Source organism: Cynocephalus volans, chromosome 6 (genome assembly GCF_027409185.1).
Source record: "Cynocephalus volans isolate mCynVol1 chromosome 6, mCynVol1.pri, whole genome shotgun sequence".
In the NCBI taxonomy this organism is placed as follows: Eukaryota; Metazoa; Chordata; class Mammalia; order Dermoptera; family Cynocephalidae; genus Cynocephalus; species Cynocephalus volans.
The window spans coordinates 137,542,293-137,564,581 of NC_084465.1; the positions used below are offsets into that span (position 1 = coordinate 137,542,293).

At 34.6% G+C, this 22,289-nt stretch overlaps 1 protein-coding gene across 3 annotated transcripts in view; it reads left to right on the forward strand.

The window, feature by feature from the left end:
- SLC39A12 (solute carrier family 39 member 12) overlaps positions 1 to 21,308 on the forward strand; it is a 69,660-nt gene extending 48,352 nt beyond the window's left edge. For all 3 annotated transcript variants that reach the window (XM_063100731.1, XM_063100732.1, XM_063100733.1), the window contains one exon: positions 21,180 to 21,308. In XM_063100731.1, the coding sequence (XP_062956801.1) occupies positions 21,180 to 21,308 (129 nt within the window). The remainder of the gene's footprint in view (positions 1 to 21,179) is intronic.
- Positions 21,309 to 22,289: the final 981 nt, after the last annotated feature.

The window sequence follows — 22,289 nt, forward strand, 5'->3', positions numbered from 1 at the left end:
GTATTTTGAAATGCCTTTGAATTTCCCATGTAATTTTTTTAATTTTTGTGATCCATGGGTTATATAGAAGTATGTTGCCTAATCGATATTTGGCAACATAAATATTTTTTTGTTATTGGTTTTAATTTATTATAGTCACATATGCTTTACCACTTACTGTTCCTGCATCCTTTTACCTTCCACCTCTTTTGGAAAGTGATGGGGCCTAGATACAGTAACTGAAATGGAGCATACCAGGAAAAGTGTTTTATACAATCAGCAATCCTTGTGATTAGTAGTAGGTTAGTATCCCTTTATCTTGCCTATGCACTTTCTCTAAATCTTATTTATACCTAGACCTATTGGCTTGCTATCTTTCTCATAGTGTTATGTTTACCACAAAGATTTCATGAGACTTGCTCTTTATAGATATAATGCCATCCCCCAAAGACAGACAAAAATAACATATGTGAATATGTTATTTTATATGTCAAAAGGGACTTTGCAGATGTAATTAAGGTTTAGGATCTTGAGATGATGAAATTATCCTGTATAATCTGGATTGTTCCAATCTAATTACATGAGTCCTTAAAAGTGGAGAACTTCTTCCCAGCTGTGCTCAGAGAAAGAGATGTGGTGACAGAAGAAAGGTCGGAGAGATTTGATACTGCTGATTTGAAGATGGAGGAAGGGGTGAGAAACCAAGGAATGCAGGCAGCCTCCAGCAAGAAAAAGCAAAAAAACAAATTCTCTCCCAGAGCCCCCAGAAAGGAAAGCAGCACTGCCAACACATTGCTTTTATCCTGGTGAGACCTGTGTTAGACTTATGACCTACAAAATTATAAGATAATAAATTTGTGTGGTTTTAAGCCACCAAATTTGGGGTAATTTGTTAAGAGCAACCTTAGAAAGCTAATACACTTCTCTTCTACTAATCTTGATTTATGTATGCTGGAGAATGGCGGCAGCTATGTAAGAGCACCTCATCCTGTCTCAGAACCTAAAGTTCCTTCTAAGAAAATTCTCAGGACTGGAAGTCTGGAGGATTTCTCATATCCTGCTTCTCTATGCTTTACACAATTGCTCAAGTAGAAGGAAAAGACAAGCCCTCAAAGTATTGTTTTTTCAGAAGTTTGGATAAGAAAGACTATTTTTAACTAATATGATTTATTATTTAAAGCATAAATTAATTAATTTTTAAAAGCATAAATGGGTTATGTCAAGGAAATGTTTACTTTGGATCTTAAACAAAGTTTCAAACCTTTAGGCATTTTTCCTAAGGTTTTAGATCCTGTGGAAACTGTGTTTCCACAGCAACAGGCAGCAAGCTCATAGAAACCTCATGGGGCTATCACTACAGATGTATCTAGAGATGTCCCTAGAATTGGGAGGCCTGGATAACTGCCCAGAGTCCAACACATTAATAGAACCCAAGCTGACAGCGGAGAAGCTGTAACTCAGGGACTTGGTAGCAGAGAAGGAAGAGCCTCATCAATTCATCCCCAAATAAAATAAAACATAACTCAGGTGCCCCCCGCAAGTATATCCAAAGCAAATTAGTTGAGAATATACTCTATTCCCAACCCTCTGCCCTCACCAATCTCTCTTACACATGGGTTTCTGGGTCTCTTCCCCTTCCCCAAATGCTTTTTTGGATGCTCTTTTAAAACTTCTCTTCCTCTTCAAGACGATTGCTGATTTCCTTCAACCTTACTTCATGTTTATAATAATGGGGGAGGAAACAGCAAGAGTGAAGAGCAATCACTTAAAGCAATTTACTTGCTTACCTTCTTCTGGGAAGTGCCTCCCAGAAGTCATATCACAGCCAGACTTTCACCTGAAGCATTTTCTAATTTCCAGATAATTTTTCTTGGGTGAATGGTAGGGTAAAGAGTGTTTTGAATTTAGACTTACAATCCTCCGACTTTGAAACATACCCAAAGATGCAAAAATAAGATCTGAGTATTTAAACCCAGGCAACAGATTATCAATAGTCCAGATGAAGAGGGTTTATTGACTTCTCTGTCATTATTGTAGTTCAGTAACTGCAACAGCTTCAAGACAATGAATTCAGTGGAAAGAACACAAATTGACCATTATAGCCAGTTAAACTAAACTAGAATCCTTTTAGGATATTGATCCTATTTTTTTCCTTTTCATCATGCTTTCTTTATCTTCCAATTTATTTATTTGTACATATTTTTTATTAAAAATATTTTAACATTTACTTGTACATATTTGTGGGGTATAGTGTGTTGTTTCAATGCATGCAGATACTGCACAATGAGTCACTTAGGGTAGACAGCACGGTTTGGTACCCATTAGTCCACCACTTTTCCTCCTCTACCCTCCCCCACATCCCACCCCTGGCCTCTGGTAACCATTATTCTACTCTCTACCTCTATGAGAACTACTTGTGGGCTTTGTTTGTTTGTTTTTTAGATTCCACATATGAGTGAGATCATGTGGTATTTGTCTTTCTGTACCTGACTTACTTCGCTTAATGTCATGGTTTCCATTTCCCTCCAGGTTGTTGCTAATGATGGGATTTTCTTTTTTTTTTTTTTTATAGCTGAGTAGTGTTTCATTGTGTATATAAATACACCACAGCTTTTTTTTATACATCCATTTGTTGATGGATATTTAGGTAGATTCCATCTCTCAGCTACTGTGAATAGTGCTGTTGTGAACATGGGAATGTGGTGTCTTTCTGATATATTGATTTCATTTCCTTTAGGTAAATACCCAGTAATGGGATAGCTGGGTCATAAGGTAGATCTATTTTTAGTTTACTGTGGAAACTCCATACTGTTTTCTACGTGGCTGTACCGATTTACTGTCTTCCAATTTATTGAGTTTGAGTTTTTCTTTCTTGGAAAATCTAAATAAGTTCAATGCAATTCAGTCAATAATCCACAGTCACCAAGTTGAGTCTGGTAAATGAGTCCTTTCTCCACTCAAAAAACTAGTAAATAACCCTTTTTTCAAAGTTTGACAATAACTAGGTGTAATCCCTTTAAGCATTCTTCATCCATAGGAAGGGGATATTTTGTCTGGAAAAGATATATGAAATAACCTTAATATATGTATTTGCTTTCAACAAATGCTGTACTTGAAATCAATGAGTCCAACTGGTTTCATTTTAAATACTCTTTTGCTGAGAAATAAATGACAAGAATTTAAAACCCATTTCAGGCAGCAAAATTAATATAATTTAACATTCACAATTATTTCTTCACAAAAGCAAGAAGTATGAATCATTCTTACCAACAATTTTGAATGACTTTTACTCTTTTGTTGTAAAAAATCAGCCTAACTCTAGACTTAGAAATTTTTTACTGAGAAAATGATTCATAGACCCAACTTTGATGAACGCTGAACTCTCTCTGTAATTGTTAAAAAAATGACCACTAGAAATGTTTGTATTTTTCTGCTCTTCATGTCTCTTTTCTTGTAGCTCCTCTCTCTCTCTCACACACACACACACACACACACACACACACACACACACACACACACGCACATCTTCCAAGGTAATTATTTCTTAAGAAAATTCTATAGCTGACTGGCAGCTGTCTTTGCTGAGCTATACAATTTAAAATTTGTCCAACTGAATTACTTCCCCAAAGAAAAAAAATGGAGGACTGAATTGTTCAATACAAGTTAAAAGCAGTTAACTTTGTTGTCTCTCCTACCCGTGTGACAATGACGTTACCTTTATAACTCACAGTTTTCAAAAGAGAAATTTTTATTTATCTTCTGCTGCAAACTGCTTCAGGAATTATTTTGGGAAGATACTGTTGGGAAGTTATAGGCCTCTAATTTCCTGTATTTGAATATTCTGCAAATAAAATTTCCAATGCTTTAGTTTTTAAAATAATCTTGAGAGAAACGTCCAGTTTCTTTATCTCTGATACTGAAGGCTGTGTTCCTTCCTTTCTTGCTTGATAAGGAAGATTAAAACTTAAAATAGTTGTGGGTGTTTTTGAACATAGACACTAATTGAAAGAGATCTAAATTCAAAACAGGACCTGTATCAATGGGAACAAATCTCCTAATTTCAGGAAATTGTTGAGTCAATATAGTAACCTGTGTTGAAGATCCTACTATTACTAATCAAATATGATTGTAGAATAGAACGCACTCCAACATCCCTCTTTTTATTGATGTCAGAAGGGACAACCAAGAACATAAATGCCGTAAGACAAAAGGAAAAACTTACATAATACATACTGGATAGCCACACCCAACCTTTTATTGAATTAAACTCTTGGGAGATTAAGAGCAAGAACTGATATAATATTTTTAGGAAAAATTCCAGAGCAAATTTTTATCCTCCAGAATACCATAGAAAGAAAAATCCTATAGGGCCCTCCGAGATTTTGTAGCTGGAGACCTCATCTCTAGAGGTCACCAGCTACCCTGGAGGGTCAGCCAAGTTTCTTAAAGGGAAAGAGACTTTCAACTTCCCTCTCTCTTGTCTCTAGTAGCAATCATGAAGAAAATTGAAGTAGACAATACTGCAGACTGTTAAAAAGAGGAGGATCAAGTACTCCAGAAATGGATTGTTTTATGGTTATTAATGAAACACGAGGACATGAGAGCTGAATTTATGCTCTGGGACTTTGAAATCTAAACATAATCCAGAATTTCGTGTTTTTCAGTGGAAACTAATGACAATGAATTTTTACCAGGCAGTAAAGGACATCGCTTACTATCACATAGGTTCTTAGAGCTAACCTAAATGCTTAGTGTAATATGGCAGTAAGCTAACAAGCTAAATAGTTAATCAAAGCAAAGCTTTTGAAACCTTGGAGTGTGTTTGTGTGTGTGTGTTTATTGTGGTAAAATATACATGACAAAATTGACCATTTTAACCATTTTTATGTATACAGTTCAATGGCATTAACTACATTCACACTGCTGTGCCACCATCGCCACCATCTGTCTCCAGAACTTTTTCATCTTCCCAAACTTAAACTCTGTCACCTTGAAACATTCACTCTCAATTCCTCCCTCCCTGCATCCCCTGGCAACCAACAGCCTATTTTCTATTTCTATGAATTTGACTACCATAGGTGCCTCATAGAGTGGAATCATACAATATTTGTCCTTTTGCCTCTAGTTTATTTCGTTTAGCATAATGGTTTCAAGATTAATCCATGTTGTAGCATGTGTCAGAATTTTATAGCATTTTAAGACTGAATAATATTCCATTGTGTGTATACACAAAATTTTATCTATTCATCTCTAAACGAACTTTTGGGTTGTTTCCACCTTTCGGCTATTGTGAATAAATGCTGCTATGAACATGGATGTACAAATATCTGTCCAAGTCCCTGCTTTCATTGCTTTGGAGTATATACCCAGAAGTTGAATTGCTGGCCCATATGGCAATTTTATATTTAATTTTTTGAGGAACCCTCATGCTGTCTTCCATAATGGTTATACCATTTTACATTCCCACCAGGAAGGCACAACAAGGTCTGAAATTTCTTTATATCCTCACCTGTTATTTTCTGTTTTTTCTCTTGTTTGCGTGTTTGTTTTAATAATAGCTGTTAAGGATTGCATATTTGTGTCCCCCCAAAATATATGTTGGAATCCTAACCCCAATGAGATAGTAGTAGGAGGTGGGGCCCTTGATAGGTAATTAGGTTTTAATGAGGTCATGAGGGTAGAGCCTTCATGATGGGATTAGTATCCTTAGAAGCAGAAAAAGAGACTAGAGTTCTCTTTCTCCCCCATGTGAGAGAGGAGACAGACTTCTGCAAACCAGGAAGAGGGCCCTCACCAGACAGCGAATCTATAGGTAACCTGATTTTGGACTTCCCAGCCTCCAGAACAGTGCAAACTAAATTAGGAATTATTTCTGTTGTTTGAACCATGCAATCTATGGTATCTAGTTGTAGCAGTCCCAACTGACTAAGGTAATTGTCATCCTAATGGATGTGAAGTGGTATCTCATTGTGTTTTTCATTTTGCTAATGATTAGTGATGTTGAGATTTCATTTGCACATCTTTTTTAGAGAAATGTCTGTTCAGTTCCTTTGCCCATTTGTAAATTGAGTTTTTTTTATTGTTGTTGAATTGCATGAGTTTTTATATATTCTGAATATTACTTTATCAGATAGATGATTTGCAAATATTTTTTTCCATTCCATGGGTTTCCTTTTCACTCTGTTGATAGTGTTCTTTGATGTACAAAAGTTTTTAATTTTGATGAAGTCAAATTTATCTATTTTTTTCTTTTGTTGTCTGTGCTTTTCATATCCAATATCACATTCAGAGTCATGAAGATTTGCCTCTATATTTTCTTCTAAGCATTTTGAAGTTTTGTCTCTTTTGCTTAACTCTTTGATCCATTTTGAGATAATTTTTATATATATTGTTAGGTAAGGGTCCAACTTCATTCTTTTGCCTATGGACACCCAGTTTTCCCAACACCATTTGTTGAAATGACTGTCTTTCCCCACTGAATGGACTCAGCACCCTTGTCAAAAATCAATTGACCATGTGTGCAAGACTTTGTTTCTGAACTCTTTATTTTATTCCCTTGTTCTATATGTTTGTCTTTATGCCAGTACCACACTCATTTGATTATTGTAGCTTTGTAGTAAGTTTTTAAATCAGGAAGTGTGAGACCTCTGACTTTGTTCTTTCTCAAGATTGTTTTGGCTATCTGGGGTTTCTTGAGATTTCATATGAATTTTAGTATAAATTTTGATATTTCTGCAAAGAAAGTCATTGGGATTTTAATAGAGATTGCATTTAATTTGTATATCACTTGATGTGGTATTGATATCTGAACAATACTAAGTTTTCCAAACCTTGAACATGAGACATCTTTCCATTTATTTCTGTCTTTAATTTCTTTCAGCAAAATTTTGTAGTTTTCAGTATGCAAGTATTTCATTTCTTTGGTTAATTTTACTCCTGAGTATTTTATTCTTTTTGATGCTATTGTAAATGGAATTGTCTTCTTAATTTCCTTTTTGGATTGTTCATTGTTTGTACATAGAAATGAAACTAATTTTTTTGTATTGATTTTGTGTCTTTCAACTTTGCTGAATTTGTTTATTTCGATTATGTTTAACATCTTGGAAGTAAAAAAGGGGGCTAGACACTGCTTAACAAATTATTGCTTAACAGAAAAATGTGTCCTATAAGCAGTATTTTAAGAAAATAACTATCATGAATAACAATGTATAAATTAAAGACATATTTACAAGTCAAAAGGATTTTGCACCAATCATATAAGCCATTTTCTCTTGTTTTGTTTTTCAAACTCGTTAGAAACAGGAATCAGAATAGCTCATCCAGTGTCTGTTTTTCTCTTCATTTTCCATTTTATATCATCTCTCAACATTAGAAAGGATGATGTCTTTAAAACTCGTAACTTGTGCTGTGTGACAAAGTTGATCCTTGTGGGATTTTTCATTCACTAGAGCAACTTTCCTGGTATTTTCATAAAGTTTTTTTTATAGTGAATGCCAGATGCAAACTGGCTTACTCATTAGGACTAATATAGATTATTTACAGATTCAACTCATCTGAAGTTTATTGAGTGCATAAGATGACCACTGCTATGAAGAGACAATTCATGTCTGGCTTCATGTTTTCAATTATCTGGGAGAAAAGCAAAAAGCTCATTTGATTGACTTTGTGGTGGAACACTAAAACAACTAGTAAGTTGGCTCATCAACGCGTGGGAGAAGACAGACAAGTCAGTTCATGTACTTTTGGGATTTTTAAGGGCCAAATAATTTTCCTAATTTACAGCAAGTTGTGATCTCATGAATGACTTTTTCCACAATTTTTCTTGGAGATAGTGGACAGATGAAGGATTGTAAAGATTGAGTGTTACATTTTGCAAAAACCTGGTGAACTTTTTGGTGTCACTAAGAACACTATTAAATCTAACTATTTATTTAATGGAAGAACTTCTATATGTCTCTTTCTAATCATTTTTAGATAACATGTTATCAGCAAATCATAATCAAAAGGCCTTCCAGAATTCAATAGAAAAATTAGCTGAATGACTTAGTAACATTTTTCTAAATATATGGATGAACGAATGTTCAAAAGATTATATTTTTCATTTTTTTCTCCATGTCTTTGACAATAGGGAGATGTTACAGTGACTCCTAGTTACATTGGTGGTATACTGTGGAAAATAGTTGGATTAAATCTTGTTTTCATTATAAATAGAAAACTTTCAAATGGCACAGTCTGTTTTGACCTTATACAAAAAACATTCTAGTCACTGAAAATTTTTTTTAGTTTTTCCTTCTTTTTTTCTATATTTTTCTTTTGAGAGTAATAGGAATGTGTGAGTGGGACATAAAAAATACAGAATGATTTATAACTATGATGATTCTTCTCCAGGTGGGTGTGTAGCTCTTGCTAAGAGTGCTTCTTTCATTTACCCTAGAGATATATAACTTTTTTTTTTTTTTGCCTACATTATCCACAATGGTGGTCACTAGCCACATGCGGCAATTGAGCACTTGAAATTAAGCTAGTGTGACTGGGAAATAAAATTTTTAAAAAATTAATAAACTTTTTTTTTTTTGAGAATTTTAGATTTGTAACAAAACTGATTAAAAAGTACAGAGAGTTCTCATATTCCCCCTGTCCCTACACATGAACATCCATCAGTATCCTGCACTACAGTGGTTCATCTGTTACAATTCATGAATATACATTGACACATCATTATCACTCAAAGTCCATAGTTTTTATTTACATTAAGGTCACTCTTGGTGTTATACATTGTTATACACTTGGGTTTTTGACACTGTGGGATGACACATATCCACCATTGAAGTATCTTACGGAACAGTTTTCCCACCCTAAACATCCTCTGTTTTCTGCCTATTCATCCTTCCCTCCCATCAACCCCTGTCAACCAATCTTATTTATACTGTCTCCATAGTTTTGCCTTTTTTAGAATGTCATATAATTGTAATCATATAGTATATTGCCTTTTCATATTGGCTTCTTTCACTTAGTAACACAAATCTGTTTCCTCCATGTCTTTTCCTGGCTTGATAGCCCATTTCTTTTAAGCACTGAACAATAGTCTATTGTCTGGATGTACCACAGTTTATTTATCTGTTCATCTACTGAGGGACATTTTGGGTTGCTTCCAAATTTGGGCAATTATGGATAAAGCTGCTATAAACATCCCTGTGAAGGTTTTTGTGTGGACATATTTTCAAATCTTTTGGGTAAATACCAAAGAGCATGATTGCTGATCACATGGTAAGATCATGTTTAGTTTTGTAAGAAACCACCAAACTATCTTCCCAAGTGTCTGTACCATTTTGCATTCCTACCAGCAGTGAATGAGAGTTTCTGATGTTCCACAACCTCACCAGCATTTGGTATTGTCAGTGTTATGGATTTTGTCCATTGTAATAGGTATATGGTGGTATCTCATTGTTGTTTTAATTTTCAGTTCCCTAATAATATACAATGTTGAACATCTTTTCATATTACTTACTATTTATTTATCTTCTTTGGTGAAATGTCTATTCAGTTCTTTGACCCATTTTTTGAATTGGTGTCTGTTTTCTCATTGTTGAGTTTTAAAATTTATTTGTATATTATGAATAACAGGCCTTTATCAGACTAATTTTTGCAAACACTTTCACCCAGTCTGTGGCTCACCTTCTCAGTCCATTGACATTGTCTTTCACTGAATAGAAGTTTTTAATTTTAATGAAGTTCAGCTTATCAATTCTTTCTTTCATGGATTATGTCTTTGGAGTCTTGCCTAAAAAGTCATTTTCATACCTAAGGTCACCTAGGTTTTCTCTTTGTAATCTAGGAGTTTTGTGGTTTTTCATTTTATATTGAAGAGTATGATCCATCTTGAACTAATTTTTTGTGAAGTGTGTAAGGTCTGTGTCTAAGATTTATTTTTGCATGTGGATGCCAAGTTGTTCCAGCACCATTTGTTGAAAAGACTGTCATTGTTCCATTTCATTGCCTTGTCTCCTTTGTCACAGATCAATTGACTATATTTATGTGGGTCTATTTCTTTGCCAATGCCACACTAAGTCTTGAAGTTGGGTAGTGTTAGTCCTCCGAGTTTGTTCTTCTCATTTAATATTAAATTGGCTACTGTGGATCTTTTGTCTCTCCATATGAGCTTAAGAATCAACTTGTTAATGTCTACTAAATAATTTTTTGGGGACTTTGACTTGGATTGCATTGAATTTATATAGCAAGTTGGAAATAACTGACATGTTGAGGAAATAGAGTCTTCCTATCCCTGATTATGGAATACCTCTTCATTTATTTCATTATTTGATAAGTTACATCAGATATTTGAAGTTTTCCTCATATAAATCTTGTACATATTTTGTTAGATTAATACTTATGTGTTTTATTTTGGGAGTGCTAATGTAATTGGTAGTATGTTTTTAACTTCAAATTTCACTTAGTCCTTGGTGGTATAGCAGAAAACGACTGGCTTTTGTATATAAGCCTTGTATCCTGTAACCTTGCTATAATTGATTATTAATTCCAGGAACTTTTTTGGGTTTTCTTTAGTCTGTGAACTAAGACAGTTTTATTTTTTCCTTCTCAATCTGTATACCTTTTCTTTTCTTGTCTTATTGCATTAGTGTGGACTTCTAGTATGATGTTGAAAAGCAGTGGTGAGAGGACCCATCCTTCCTTGTTTTTGTTCTTAGTGGGAAAGCTTCAAGTTTCTCACCATTAAATATGATGCTAGCTGGATTTTTCGTAGATGTTCTTTTTCAAGTTGAGAAAGTTCCCCCCACTCCTACTTTGCTGAGTGTTTTTATCATTAATTGGTGTTGGGTTTTGGGGGCTGGCTGGTTAGCTCAGTTGGTTAGAACACAGCCTTATAACGCCAAGGTCATAGGTTCAGATCTCCACACTGGCCAGCCACCAAAAAAAAAAAAACCACAAGAAATATTGGTGTTGGATTTTTGTCAACTGCTTTTTCTGCATCTATTGATACGATCATGTGATTTTTTTTCTTTAGCTGTTGATATAATGGATTACATTAATTGATTTTTGAATGTTGAATTGGCCTTGCATATCTGTGATCAAGCACACTTAATTTTGATATATACTTCCTTTTAGACAGTGTTGAAATTTATTTGATAATATTTTTTTAAGAATAGAAAAAATCTGTGTTCCTGAGAGACATTGGTCTATGGTTTTCTTTCCTTGTAATGTCTTTGTCTGGTTTTGTTCTTAGGGTAATGCTGGCCTCATAGAATGAGTTAGAAATTATTCCTTCTCCTTCTGTCTTCTGGAAATGATTGTAGAGAATTGGCACAATTTCTTCTTTAAATTTTGATAGAATTCACCTATGAAATCATCTGGGCCTGGTGCTTTTTCTTTAGGGAGGTTATTAATTATTGGGAGGCTATTAATTTCTTTAATAGATATAGGCCTATTCAGATTGTCTACTTCTTCTTGAGTAGGTTTTGACAGATTGTGGTTTTCAAGAGATTGGTGCATTTAATTCAAGTTATCAAATTTGTGGGCATAAAGAATTGTTCATAATCCTTTATTATCTTTTTAATGTCCATGGGATCTATGATGTTCCTTCTTTCATTTCTGATATTGATAATTTGTGTCTTCTTTTTTCTTAGTTAGCTTGGCTAGAGGCTTCTTGATTTTATTAATCTTTTCAATGAACCAGCTTTGGTTTTGTTGAATTCCTATATTGATCACCTATTTTTAATTTCATTGATTTCTGCTCTAGTTTTTATTATTTCTTTTCTTCTGCTTACTTTGGATTTAATTTGCTCTTCCTTTTCTAATTTTGTAAAATGGAAGCTGAGAATATTCAGTTTAGACTTTTTTCTTTTCTGATATATGTATTCAATGTCTATGAATTTCCCTCTAAAAACCACTTTCACTCCATTCCACAAATTTTAATAATTGTATTTTCATTTTCACTTAGCTCAAAACTTTTTAACAATTTCTCTTGAGACTTCTTCCTTCATTCATGTGTTATTTAGAAGTGTGTTGTTATTGTTTACCCTCCATGTATTCTGGAAATTTTCCAGCTACCTTTCTGTTATTGGTTTCTACTTTAATCCATGTGGTCTTGGAGTAGACGTTGCATGAGTTCTGTTCTTTTAAATTTGTTAAGGTGTGTCTTATGGCCCGGAATGTGGTCTATCTCAATGAATGTTCCATGTGAGCTGGGGAAGAATTTGTAATATGCTCCTGTTTGGTAAGCTTATAGATGCCAATTATGTCTAGTTGATTGATGGTTCTACTCAATTCAACTATGTCTTTACTGATTTTCTGCCTGCTGATTATGTCCATTTCCAGCAGAGGGGTGTTATGGTCTCTAATTATAATAGTGGATGAATCTATTTTTTCTTGTAGTTCTATCAGTTTTTGCCTCACATTTTTTTTTTTTTTTTTTTTTGTCTTTTTCGTGACTGGCACTTCCAGTGAGTGCACCGGCCATTCCTATATAGGATCCGAACCCGCAGCGGGAGCGTCGCTGCGCTCCCAGCGCCACACTCTCCCAAGTGCGCCACGGGCTCGGCCCTGCCTCACATATTTTGATGCTCTGATGTTAGGTGCATATATGTTAAAGATTTTATGTCTTCCTGGAGTATTGATTCCCTTATCATTATGTAAGGCCCCATTTATCCCTTGCTCTAAAGTCTTCTCTCTCTGAAATTCAATATAGTTACTCCTACTTTCTTTTGATTAGTATTAGCATAGTGTTTCTTTCTCCATCCCTTTTAATCTATACTTGTCTTTATATTTAAAGTGGGATTTTGTAGACAGCATATGGTTGGATTGTGTTTTTTGATCCACTCTGACAATCTCTGTCTTTGGTGTATTTAGAGCATTGTTTTTATAGTGATTACTGATATAGTTGGATTATTATCTACCACATTTATTACTGTTTTCTGTTGCTTTTTTTCTCTCTTGTGATTTTTGTCTTTCACACTTTTTCTGCCCTTTTTGTTTTTAATGGAGCTTTCTATACGGTTTCATTTTCTCTCTCTTTTAATATATAAATTATACTTTTTTCTCTACTTATTTTAGTGGTTGCACTAGAGTTGCAATATACATTGACAACTAATCCAAGTCTACTTTTAAAAAATACTATGCTGCTTCATGAGCAGTGCAAGTACCTTATAATAATGAAATATTCCTAATTGCTCCCTCCTGTCCTTTGCGTATCTTCATTCATTTCACTTATACATAAGCATACATAATTGAATAATTGTTACTATTATTATTAATCTGTTAGAAATTAGAAAGAATAAAAAATAAAGTTTTTATTTACCTTCATGTATTCATTCTTCAGTGCTTTTCCTTTCTTTGTGTAGATCCAAGTTTCTAATCTAAATCATTTCCCTCCTCTATGAAAAAATTTTAACATTTCTCACAAGGCATGTGTACTGGCAACAAACAAATTCTCTCATTTTTGTTTTCTGAAGAAGTCTTTATTTCTCTTTCACTTTTGAAGTATAATTTTGCAGGGTACAGAATTCAAGGTTGGTGGGTTTTTTTTCTAACACTTTAAATACTTCACTCCACACTCTTCTTGCTTACATGGTTTCTGAGGAGAAGTCATGTAATTATCATCTTTGCTCCTTTAAAAGTAAAATGTTTTTTCCCTCTGGGTTCTTTCAAGATTTTCTAAAGTTTGATTATGATATGCTCAGGTGTAGGTTTTTTTCTGGCATTTATCCATTGTTGTGGTGTTCTCTGAGCCTCCTCTGTCTATAGTTTTGTGTTTCAGATAATTTGGAGAAATTCTAAGTCATTATTGCTTCAAATATTCCTTCTATTCCCTTTCTCCTCCTTCTACTATTTTAAACCTTTTGTAGTTGTCCCCAAATTCTTGTATATTCTGTTCTATTTTCCAGTTTTTTTTTCTCTTTGCCTTTCTGTTCTTAAAGTTTCTTTTGTAATATTCTCAAGCTCAGAGATAATTTCTTTAGCCATGTTCAATCTACTAATGAGTTCTTCAAAAGTGTGGGGAAAATAAAATAATTTAGTCAGGCTCTCTGGCTTAGGTCTGGTTGGGGGTCAAGCAGCACATTCTTAATTCTTTGTAAACAAGTTGTGTGTGGGTGGAGTTAGTGCACATGTGCACTCATGTATCTTTTTAGTTAATTGCTATTTTGTGTGTTCTTCAGTTTGTGAAGCAGGCTGGCCTGCAGAGCTCATCTAAAAATAGAGCATGTTTACTCTGCTGGTAGCTGCTCAGTTTTTCTTTGGACTTTGCTGGTAGCAGTTGAGCTTCTGAGTTTCTCTGTGGACTTCTTAGCTCATAGTGTTGTGTGTGCTGAATAAAGACTACTCTTTCTTCAACCAAGGCTCCGAGGACCTTTTTGCCAGTTACCTAGCTCATAGACCTGCATGTGAAGGGTTTGTGAATGGGCTCGAGGGGTCTGTGAGCACCAGAGACCCAGCCCTAGCTCTACAAAAAGTATTCTTCATTTTTGTTACAGTGTTTTTAATCTCTAGCATTTCTTTTTGATTCTTTATTAGAATTTCCATCTCTCTACTCAAATTCAGACTCAAAGTCCATCTGTTCTTTTGTGTTATCTCCTTTTTTCATTAAATCCCTTATATTAATCATTAAAATTTCTGATCTAATAATTCTAATATTTCTGCCATATCTGACTCTGATTCTGATTGTTGTTCAATCTCTTTAAACTGTTCTTTACCTTTTAGTACACCTTGTAATTTTTTGTTGAAACGTGTAGTACATCAAACATGATGTTCTGGTAAAAGGAATTGTGTTAAATGGGCCTTTAGGACTGTAGTGGTAAGATGTGGGGGGAGGGGAAAGGTTCTGTAGTCCTCAATATGTTCCAGTATTTTAGTGAGGTTGTACTCCTGGACTGTGAAATTCACCAGTGATTCTTATTCCCCCCCCCCACCCCCACACCAAGTAGTACAGGATGGCTACAGGGGGAAGAAATCAGGTATTTCCCTTCCTCCAGGTAGTTTAGGCTCTGATAACAACAACTTTTCCCTCTTGAAAGTAAGGGTGGAAATGGTGAACAGTTAAACTCTTGTCAGGTGAAGCTCTGGTTAACTAGTTTCCCCTGAGGGCAGGCCTTGTTAAGAAGAGCACAGTGGTCTGGTGTATTTCAAAATGGTCACTTTCCCCCTCCCCCTGCCAAAAGTACAGAAGATCTTTCTCCAGTCTTCACTGTGAGGTCTTGTGGAGCTCCTGGAGATAAAACTCACAAAAGGTGGGTACCTCCTATGACTGGCTCCCCTGAAGTTTTTAACCCTCAGACTTATCTACACTGAGCCTCCAGCAATTCATCCATTACAATCAGGTTTTCCTACCCTGGCGCTGATTCCAGTGGAGGTTTCTGCCACTGGGCTTCTGCTCTGATAAGCTGTGGTTTTCTGAATCCTCCTCCTGTCTCTCAATTTCTGAGGCCATGGTGTGTCCTGTGACCACCCTTCCCTGGTGGATCTAAGAAGAGTAGTTGATTTTCATTTGGTCAGCTTTCTTTTGGTAAGACAGAGTGGCAACTTCTAAGGTCCTCACGTGCTGGACCAGGAACCAGAAGTCCCTCATAACCAACTTGTAAGAGTACAGTTTGTACAAACAGGTTATTGCAGATTTGCAAGCCAAATGGTGACTTGCACTAACAAGTTTCCATTTTGTTCTTAAATGTGTGCCTTCTGCAAGGACAAACAAAGCCATTTACAAATGTGATGGAGTTAGAGCAGCCCCAGAATGCGTGCCTCTCCAGAGATTAAGCATAAATGAGATGTCCTCTGAAATATGTTTCTGAATTTTATCCTTCATCACATTTTTTACACATGAACATGGTTCTGCTTATCAAATACAAATATATACCTGCCTCAGTGTGCACAGTAGGTTTTAGGACCCCTCTTGAATTGACATAAATCAGTTGTCACATGAGCTTTATAGGTAGAGAAGCAAATCACTTCTAAAAGTTGATGATGCAAAAACTATGCATTCCTGAGAGGGAAAAATATTTGAAATACAACTTTACCTTCATAAGAGACATTACCAAATGTTTTCAATAAATGAATATTGAATTTCTATATCTGAATTGCAAATTCTTAATAACAAAAATTCTTTGACATCTTTATCTATCTTAGAAGCATTAGGTGCTAATCTTTCTTCTTCCATATGTACATTTATAAATCATGAATGCAGGCTAATGTTGAAATATTCAATAGTAGATCTTTAATGACACCAACAAGAAACAAGTTTTAGATTACAGATGGAAGTGGACAGAGAAGGCTTTGCTTAGCACAAGAGTCAGAAACTCAGATGTACAACAGTGAAGGATAAAATATTAGTTCCAGAGGATGTTTTATAGATTATTCTTTGTGATGGGTCATCCCTAGTATATAATTATCACATAGTACCTGCTGCTGGTATTCATCCACTTGATTTCCTGATGTGTTCTAATTTTGCCCATGTGCATTTGTTTCAAAGCTTCAGCTTGACTAAGAATACAATTATGGAGACTGACTCAAGTTTAAAACAGTTACTTAATATCACTTCCTAAAATGTTCAGAGATCCTATTTAGCAGTTAATCATCAAAACTACAGCCTAATTAGATAATAAAACTTGCAGAGGCCATTACCCATTATCTATGGACGTGTCATGGTCAGTGTGTGGACTCTGGTGCATTTTAAGGAATTTCTTACCTGTGCCATGATTTAAAATTAAAAAAAGAATCTAACAATGGCAGACTAAAGAGCTATGTTTTAGATAATTTTTTTTTTCAGAGAATTACAACTCCTTGATTATCATGTCTTTGCATCCATTGATTTGAGTTGGGCAACTTGCCAAACATGGTGATAAAAAAGTAAGTTACTTTTCTACTTCAAGGTTTCCAAGTTTTTGGCAGAAATCTAAAGAACATCTCTCTTAGCACTGTCTCTAGGCAAGGCTCTTTTGCTAACATTTCTTCTCTTTTATTTATATCATTTTATTTTATATCCTCTACTTCAGTGTTGTTATGCTGTATTCATTATTTCACCTCCTTTATTCGTAGGGTGTAAATCAAAATCTGTAAAATTGCTCAATAGCAGAATTTAACTTCCTTAAAGGAAAAGGGAACTTTTCCCTCTTGAAAGTAAGAGTGGAAATGGTGAACAGTTCAACTCTTGTCAGGAGCTTTAAAAACAGAAAAAATGAAATATATGCTCTTGAAAATTAACTCATATGGAACTTCATTTTCCTTCAAAATCTACAGACTGAAATGGTGAAAAATATGGGTAGATTAAGAGGAGATGAAAAGCTTTAATCAGATATGGTTTGAACTTTGACATTTTATATTTGTATCTTTTGGAAAGACTTTCTATATGACTCTGGTATTTTGGTATGTATCCAAGAGATATTATGATTCATATGCTCATCTGGAATCATGGTAAAAAGTGCCAAGTATTCCTCAAAAGCAAGTTTAGCTGGGTTTTCTTATCAAACCAATTTGTATGTGAACATGGAAAGTTTAAATAGGCCACCCAAATTAAAATTAAAGCTTTTATTTCGGTATGAGAATCTCCTTACATTTTTTTGAAATGTTGATTTTCATCATTTGTCCATATTTATAGGGATATAAAGTTAGTCTGCTTTTATGGCTTTTTTCAAATGCATATTGTCTGCCATGAAAAAATAGAACCAGCACCATATCTTTTATGATAAAAGCATCATGATATCTGTATATTGTATTTTGTATTTTCATCACATGCAGTGACAATTTTATGCCTAATTAAACATTTTTAGCATTGCACTGTCCATTTTTTTGTAACTAGGTGGAAAGATACTGGTCATAATAGACAGAGGTGAATTTCAGATCGAGAGCTAATCTTTGTAGGTTTTTGTATGTCTGTGTAGGTTTTGTAGAGTCGTGAACTGATCTGGCATCTTGTGCTGGTTCTGACATCACATCTATGTGACCACAGGTGAGCCATTGTGCTCCCTGAGCCAATGTTTCCTCATAGCTAAAAAAAGTTAATAATTTTTTTTTCTTGCAGGATTATGAGGAGTAAACAGGAGGTGGGGGAGATATAAGAAAAGACATGCTAAATGGATATAAACAAAAAGCAAATAAAGCAAGCATTGTATAAGACTGTGTAGCGAGAGCATTCTGAAAAACCTTGAGGGAAAGGTAAACTGCTAGAAGTGCTAGAAGGCCCAGATGAATGGATGGCAAGTTATCACAGAGCCAATTATTTTGATTTTAAAAGAAAGGGCAGGGACCCTGTTGTGCACTTCCACTGAAGAAGTGGTATTCCATGTGAATGTTGTCCCTGGAGTTGTCAATGTTGTCCCTGGAGTTGTCAATGTTGTCCCTGGAGTTGTCAATGTTGTCCCTGGAGTTTTCTTGTGGATGATGCCACCTACATACTCAGAATAAATGATTCTTGTTTTTCTCACTAGGATTAGGGTCACTGGCTCTTATAAACAGATGTATTCAATTCTATTTTGTGTTAGACTGTACAAGCAAGCAGCAAGTCTACAAGCTTGGGCTAGTGTAAAAAACAATAGATCAAACAATTGTTTGCAGTTTGGGGGGGGATTTTTTTTTTATTTAAACAGAGTTGATTTTATATATCTGTGAGGTACAGAGTTGAGTATCAATACCTGTGTGCAATATGTGGTGCTCATATCAGGATAATTCGTACATTCAACATTATACAATATAATTAAAAATTGTGGCACTTTTAGATTTAGCCAGGAAAGAAACTGCTTGAGATTTTGCTGTAATTCCCAAGACAGTACTTCTAGCTCTGTACTTTTGTGTCTAAAACATTTGGCCATTAAATATACCCTAGTCAGGATCTACTTCTCCCCAACCAAAGATCCGGAGTGGAAGTTTAATACAAAGATGGAAATTCAAAAATGAGCTCTCTAAGATGTAGCTTCATTACAACATTGACTTGAAGATTCATCTCAAGTTCTATCTATTGAACTGGAACCATTTTCACCACCTTGCTTCTATCTCATCTGAAATATTTTTCTCTACAATAATACACTCAAAACAATCATGATGGTTTGATATATGATCCATACTTTTTAAAACTCTGCCAAGAAAATCCTCCTAGAAACCATTTCTACTCTATCAAAGATGAGGTGGCATCTAGAAACAGTAGAGATGGGACATGCTGTTAATTCAGCCACATTTTGTAAATGACAATAAATTATCTTGTTTGAAAACTAAGGAGGAGAGGGAACTACACCGTGTCTTATCCCAGCATTTGGAAATAAGGTTAATCAAAGTTTGAACCTTTAAGTGACTACTGGTGGTATAATTGTGTCTCACAGGTACAGTATGAGATACAGCTTACTGAGACAGAAGGGAACTGGTTGCCTATGTTGTCTGACCTTGAAGTAAACTATTGAAAATTGCTTAAAATGATTGAAAATTGAAGGTATTGGAAAATTCCAATGCACATATCTTTTTAATACTTCAAGAGTACCATCAAATGCAAGCTCTTTGAAAACAAATACTATTCCTTTCCCACACATATGAGTATAAACTTTAATATAACCTAGAATGCTGTCATATCTAGTGGGAGGGTTGGATTAATAGCAAAGTATCAGAAACCAAAAACAGTCTTATTAATAGAATGGTAGAAGTTCATTCACTTCATGGAAGAAATGGGGAGAGTTTATCATAAACCCATTGTTCACTGTATGAGTAACTTGCTACAATGACATTAATATAAACATTAAAGAATGTAATAATAAATATATATAATATGTAAAATATAAAATAAAATTAAATGTTTCAGCTTCCTTTTGCTAAGTCACTTTACCAAAAAATTGGAAACAAACAAAAGATTATGTTTTATCCACATTCTAGAGGTTTTTCAAAATGCCATCTTGAATTTATAATAATTTATAATTTATTGATAAACTATACAGAATTTCTCTCAAGTAGCAGGTTTAAATAAAGCATAAAAAACACCACAAAAGTATGTGATTTGCTTAATGTCATCCATCCAGGAGGGCAGTTCTGGATTCTATTTTGTCTTTTAGTCTGCTGTTCCATCCTGTGGTGTGAAATAGCAGGACACAATAATCCAAATCCTCATCAAATTAACTAATTAAAAAACAAAGAAATGCCCATCACAAGCACACTGAAACAGAACATTCAGGATGCTCCTCTACAGGCATTTAAAAACATGTCAACTTGTTTTCCATTGCCATAAATCTAAAGCCCTTGAATATTTTATATGGTTGGTCTTTTATTTGGTAGATAAAATAATCTAGTAGTTTGATCTTTTATTGGCTAGATAAAATGATCTAGTAGTTCTCTCATGGAGGTGGTCTTTATCCCCCAGGAAACATTTGACAATGTCTGGGAACAATTTGGGTTGTCATGGCTCGGGGCAGAGGTACAACTGACATCTAGTAGAAGCCAAGAGTACAGTTAACCATCCTACCTACAGTGGACAGGAGAGGCCCCCCCCAAAAGAATTATCTGGCCCAAAATGTCCATAATGCCAAGACTGAGTTAAATCTGCAGCCCATGTTGACCTGAGCCTTACTGCAATAGAAATGAATGTTGTAAAAAGATATACTCACTCTAACCTTCTCAAGGTGAGAGATTTGAAATAATATGAGACAAAATCATATTGGAGCACTTCACACAGATGCTTGAGTGAACATTTATGGTATTATTGTATTTCACAAGCATGAAATGATTGCCACTTATCTTTCTGAGAAAAAAAAATATATAGCTATATGAGATGATTCCTTTACTGTTCTAAAAATCAGGAAGACATTGGTCATCTCTGTGAAAAGAAAAAAATATATATAGCATATGTTTTGCAACAACCCGTGCATTTAGTAGTCTCAGAAATCTAATAGAACAGTCAAAAATAATACCTTTCATGTATTATCTATTCTATATTTCAATATTTTCTGTAAACAAAAGTAAGAAGAGGTGGGTTTGCTTTCAGTTGATAACTATGTCATTTTAAGAATTCTGCCAATCTTAGGATCCTTATAACCATAGTCAAATAGTTTAATTTAGCTTATATTTCAAATTGTGGTAAGAGTAGGTATTAAGCGTTTTGTAACTGTTTGGGGAATTTTAAAGGTTATTAAGTTCTGAATAACAGAGTCTCTCATGTTTTCCCACCAAGCTTTTCCCAGCAGTTGAATATATCTGGATCTTATTCTGGTGTTTTATTCTTTTTTTAGCTTCCTGAAATGACTCATGTTCAGACACAACGACCCTGGATGATGTTTCTCCTGCAGAACTGTGGATTGATCCTAGGTTGGCTCTCTCTCTTCCTCTTGGCCATATATGAACAAAATATTAAAATATAAGTTCAGATTCTCAAAATCCTTCAAAAGTGAATTTATATGGTCTCACTTCAGTTCTTTTGCTGTACTCCATAGTGATTTGTAAGTTCAGTTCTTTTTATCTTAGATGAAGTGTGTGTCTTTTAGTTAATTAACTTATTAATTTTGTATTGCAGTTTTGGTTTTAGAAATATATGAAGGTCAAGCTGTCCATAACTGAAATGTTTTTTGTTTCCAACACCATGATGGAACTCATGCTTTTTTTTCTTTTTACAAATTAGTAAATTCTGAATTAATTCTAGGAAACTTAAAAAATATTGTTTTTCTAAGAAAGAGTGTTTACTTATAGTGTTTGAAGTCAACATATGCCTGTTGAGATCAAATCAGCTACAACTTCTTTGATTTCAATAATATATTTTTTCTGTGAGGTGATAAACCATAAGCAAACTAATTTACAAGCAAGTGTAATAAACTTGAGTTTTAATGTGATGGTTTTGTATTACCTTCTGTTACTGAATGTCAGAATCTGAGTCATCTCTTAGAAAACCAAGGTAGTATAGTTCACCTGAAGGCACGTCTCACAGGCTGCAGAGTAGTCATGAATAAGCGATCTTGGGAAGCCTGAAGGATAATTTGTCAGCATTCTTCTGTACAAGTCACCGAGTGAAATCAGTTCCAGGCAAGAAGAACTGGAAACAAAAGAGGAAGTTTAAAAATTTAAAAATAACAAAGCCTGAGTCAGGCTAGATTAATGCCTAAACATTCATAGATTTAACAGAGTATATTTATGGGAATAATTTTATGACAAATGACATATACTCTGTATTCTTTCTGAGGAAACATGGACCCCTAAATAGGATTCCGGCAGGTAAGTGCATGAAATGAACAGGCAACATTACTGATAACCTAGCAAAATTATTAACATAGGAAGTAATTCTGGCTTTAGTCAGTTTCCTTGGAAAATGGATACCTAATAGATTTCTTATTTTTTTTTTATGATACATC